Source organism: Merops nubicus, unplaced genomic scaffold (genome assembly GCF_000691845.1).
Source record: "Merops nubicus isolate BGI_N331 unplaced genomic scaffold, ASM69184v1 scaffold25390, whole genome shotgun sequence".
In the NCBI taxonomy this organism is placed as follows: domain Eukaryota; kingdom Metazoa; phylum Chordata; class Aves; order Coraciiformes; family Meropidae; genus Merops; species Merops nubicus.
This window is the reverse complement of record NW_008582557.1, coordinates 1-4,323: the sequence shown is the minus strand read 5'-3', so window position 1 is coordinate 4,323 and position 4,323 is coordinate 1. Positions and strand designations below refer to the sequence as shown.

The 4,323-nt window shown below is 49.4% G+C and overlaps 1 protein-coding gene across 1 annotated transcript; it reads right to left on the bottom strand.

Moving 5' to 3' along the window:
* Positions 1-1,668: 1,668 nt before the first annotated feature.
* MAFK (v-maf avian musculoaponeurotic fibrosarcoma oncogene homolog K) lies at positions 1,669-3,412 on the bottom strand. Its single transcript, XM_008938089.1, has 2 exons — positions 3,336-3,412; positions 1,669-2,229 (listed from the first exon to the last, which is right to left on the bottom strand). The coding sequence occupies exons 1-2, from the start codon at positions 3,369-3,371 to the stop codon at positions 1,795-1,797; spliced, it is 471 nt and encodes a 156-aa protein (XP_008936337.1). The 5' UTR covers positions 3,372-3,412; the 3' UTR covers positions 1,669-1,794.
* Positions 3,413-4,323: the final 911 nt, after the last annotated feature.

The window sequence follows — 4,323 nt, the reverse complement described above, 5'->3', positions numbered from 1 at the left end:
TTCTCATCTTAAACTTCAGCAATCTCATTCTCTGCTCACCTGCGTGACAACAGGCATCGTCCATTTCACAAGTCTCTGACCTGCCCTGCAAAACTCATGTCCCTTCTCTTTCCTACTTCAAAAAGAAAATAAACAACAACAACAAAACACACAAACACCAACATAGCTAGTTTTTTTTTTGTTTGGTTTTTTTTTTGTTTTTTTTTTTTTTTCCTTATACAGTGACCTGGAAACATTCGTCTTTTCAGTGCTGCTATGCAACATCAGAATCTCTCTTTTTGGCTTCCAACCTCCTGCCCTTTGCCAGAAATCCCCTTCCCAAACCACTGCTCAGAGCCATATGAACTACTTCTCGATCCCAACTCTGTCCCCTACACGTGCACTGGTTTTCCATCCTGCCCTCCATGCACCCCTTGGGATAATTCACCCACTCCCAAGAGGACGCGTCAAGTTTCAGGGTCACGTTCCCACAGGTTGTCTGAACACTAAGGGTTGTTCTCTGTACTCTTTGGATCCCAACTTCAGCGCCCGACACGCTCTAGAGAGGAAAAGAGTCTTCCAGCTCCCATCTGGCCTCCCCATAGCCCTTCTCTAGTCATTAAAGACTGGGGAGCCCAGCTCTCCAGCTGGGATGTCCATCACTACCCTACCATTGCTTTTGTCAAAGAGGAGGCTCCGTAACGTCTCTCCTCCCGTCTGAACCCTACTGCCCTCCAGTTACGCTTCAGTGCTTTAAAAACATCTCTGCAAAATACTCTTCACAAACCCCTTCTCATAGTGCTGATCCCAGCAGAACTGTCCCACCTTCTCGCAGCCAGTTCTGCCTCCACCTGGCAATACTTGCAGCATTTTTCCTCCTCGTCCCCCCTTCTCCATCCCACCACACAGCTCTTCACAGCATTTACTGTGCCTCCTCCTTCCCTTAAGCTTCAGGGAATCCAGAAAAAAAAAAGCTACTACTTCAAGACTGCAGATCATTTGGAAGAAATAAACTGCATAAATATACCCAATTGACAGGCACACTTTAGGGAAGGAGCTATTGGAAAACTTGGGCTTGGAATAAAGGAGGTTGCAATGTAGTTTTTACAGGCCACACAGGTAATGGGGCATATTAAAATATGTAAAATATATATTTTTCCATATTTTAACAGCATGGATTTAAAACAAAAGGTTATTCCTAATGGGTGTGGTCAGACCCAAGAATTAGTCTCCATCGTCCTCCCACTCCCATCCACACATAGCAGGATGAAATCTTATCCAGAAAGCCTATATCCCTGCCCTCCCAGTATCAGATGGAAGCGGGGAAGGTAGGGGAGACCCTTCTTACAGGGAGTAGGATGCCACTAAAGGAAACTCTTTTTTCCATACATTCATCTCACATGATGATTTCTACGGTCCATCTGTTTCCTGGCTCTTGAGCATCATTCACGAAGACTCCGGAGGCTCCTCAGGTATCTTCTCCCAGCTGGAAAGCTGCCCACGGCTGAGAGGGGCTTGGGGAGCCAGGGAGAAGGAGGAAGCAGATCTTGCAATTTGTACTGCATACAGAGCTCAAATCCTGGACACGAGAGGTTGATGGAGCCACAGAGTCCAGACAGAAGCAGCCAGTTAAGTTCCCTTTGTAGGTTTGGGTTTGTTTGGTTTCTTTTCCTTTTCTTCTTTTTCTAATTTTTGCACTTTTGGAAGAGAATTGTTAAAATGCCAATTCTTGACGTGACCAAGGACTCCGGAACAATGCATAAGAGCCTTTTCCCCTCCCCTCTGAAAGGCTGCTAGTTCCCCCCACCGAGGGCACTAGGACGCTGCTGAGAACGGCACAGAACTGGATGAGATTTCGGCTGATTTCACGATGGTGATGACACTGGTGGTGGCAACTTTGGTCGGGGTAATAGGCCCTCGCGCCACAGTACGAGCAAAGGTCTGGAGTGCTTCGTACTTGGAGCGCAAGGCGTCCAGCTCTAGCTTCATGCTGCTGTTTTCTCTGGCCAGCTTCTCCACCTCTTGCTGCAGCTCGACCCGCTGCCTCTCCAGCTCCTCCTTCTGAGTCACGCGCTTGATGCGGCAGCTGGCGGCGTAGCCCCGGTTCTTCAGCGTGCGCCTCCGCTGCTTCAGACGGATGACCTCCTCCTTGGTGAGACCCCTCAGGTGCTGGTTCAGCTCCCGTACGGACATTGACACGAGTTCATCATCACTCAGCACCGGGGCATTCTCTCCTGACTCCTCCTTTACCTGCAAATACCAACAGCACAGGGGTAGCAGCAGCCCTACACCAATGGATGCTCCGGACAGTGAGAAGAGATGGGACACCCCTACCTGGAACACACCCCTGAAGCACTGGAGAGAGCACGTGCTCCACCAAAACATCAGGGTGAAACACGGCAGGGATCTGAGCACTGAGGTGAGGAACTGAACAGTCTGATTTTTTTAAGGATATCAATGTAAAGCAGACTTTGTGTTCCTCTGTCAGAATTCGTACCAAATGCTAAAGATGACACCTTTTCCCAGTGTTCTGCTGGGACACCAGTGCAGCATCTCAAAAGCAGAATAGCCACTCATATGCAGGGTTTAATTCAGCATTTTAAGGCTTTTTGTTGAGGACTGCTCACCCAAGAGGCAAACAAAACTAACCCTGCTTGGCTTCAAGGACCACCACAGCTCAATTTGGTTTTCCAGCCACACAGGCCAGACTCTTAAGCTACATGACAAAGACACCAAGGCCTTGCACCTTCTTCTCAAGCAGGTTTGCTGCCACAATTATTTTCAAAATCATTAAGATCCATTTAGGTTGGAAAAGACCTTTAAGATCATCAAGTCCAGAACCTTTAAGACATCATCTTTTGACTCTTCAGAGGCTACAGGACATCAGGAATGAAGAGCCAAGACACTGGAAAGAAACTGGGACAATGCATGCACAACCCATGTGCAGACCACCAAGACAGTATATCTGGGGCGCTCACTGTCTCATGGATTTGAGACACAGCAGCTGAACACATCCTTTTCTCCAGTGCCTCCAGGTCTTGAGAGCTGAAGTACTGCACTGAAAGGCCTGGGAGCACTGGTTTCAGAATGCTGCCAATACCTGCTATAGTCAAAAGCATCTTGGATCACAACTGGGGTACGCTAGACTCCATGCCACCCAGGAGAATTTAGAGTTATTCCTGGGCATCACTGGTGCTCTCCTACCCTAATGTTCGCTGTCCATAGTGGGAAATTCTAGACGCTCATTTGTAAGAGTCTCTGGGAATGAAAAAGCAGCTGTGCACAGCCGATGTCCCATGGAGCGTGGTTCTGCAACAGCCTCCCCTGCCACCCACCAGCACCCACTTCTTCCCTACCTTTAACGCCTTGTTCGGTTTGGGATTAGTCGTCATAACCTGAGCACAGTCTTCAGGACAAAACCGCTCAGAAAATGCAACTGGAAAAACAAAACAAGATTTTCAGGTTACGGTCATTGCTCAGAGATGAAGGCAAGAAGAAGATACCAAACACGTGGGCCAAAACTCCAACTCAACCACCATTAAAAGGCAATAACCACACAGTTGTTGGAAATGCTGGGATGGATTCAGAGATCGGTTCACCCCACTGCAATACAAGAAAGAGAAACTGGTGTTGACGACCGCGTTGCTTTTTAACAGCAAAATATGAGGTCTTCGGTGTTAACTACACTAAGATTAAGCAGGGAAGACAGGGCAGGGAGGGGGGAAAGGGCACCAGCTCCTGCCTGTAAACAACAGTTACACCAACCAGGGCACGCCGCCTCCCAGCGTGCCCTTCCCGAGGGGAGCAGAGCGCGGCCGCCCCGGCCCAGCCACTCGCTCACCTCCCTCCGGAGGAATCCCAGACGCTCCGAATGGCCAATTAGGGACTGAATTAAGAGTTACCTCCGCTCATAAAAGGCACTGAAAAGCCACAAGACAACAACTCCCTTCATTCTTATTTTGATTATTATTAACCCGGCTCAAAATTGAATCAGCAACCCAGAAAGAAGCTGCCTGGTTTGTAACCTGCTTTCAGCGCCGTCCCCACCCAGAGGAGACGCTACCAGAAAACCCAAACAACAGAAACAAAAGCCCCCCGATGACAAAGCAAGGCAGTTCTCTCCCAACGCACCAAGGCTGTTCCTTCCCCATCCTCTCGGCCTCAGGCTGCCAGAGCTGACCTGCCTGATCTTTCTAGTGACGTGGAGGCATGTCCACCTACAGAGCCCGCCCCCCCGCCAGGCGCTGCCCTTAGCCGGTGACTACGCACCTTCCATCAGCACCTTGCAGAAAATCCACCTGCCCTCACCTCCACCCAAAACCTTCACCCCGCACGGTGACGGCA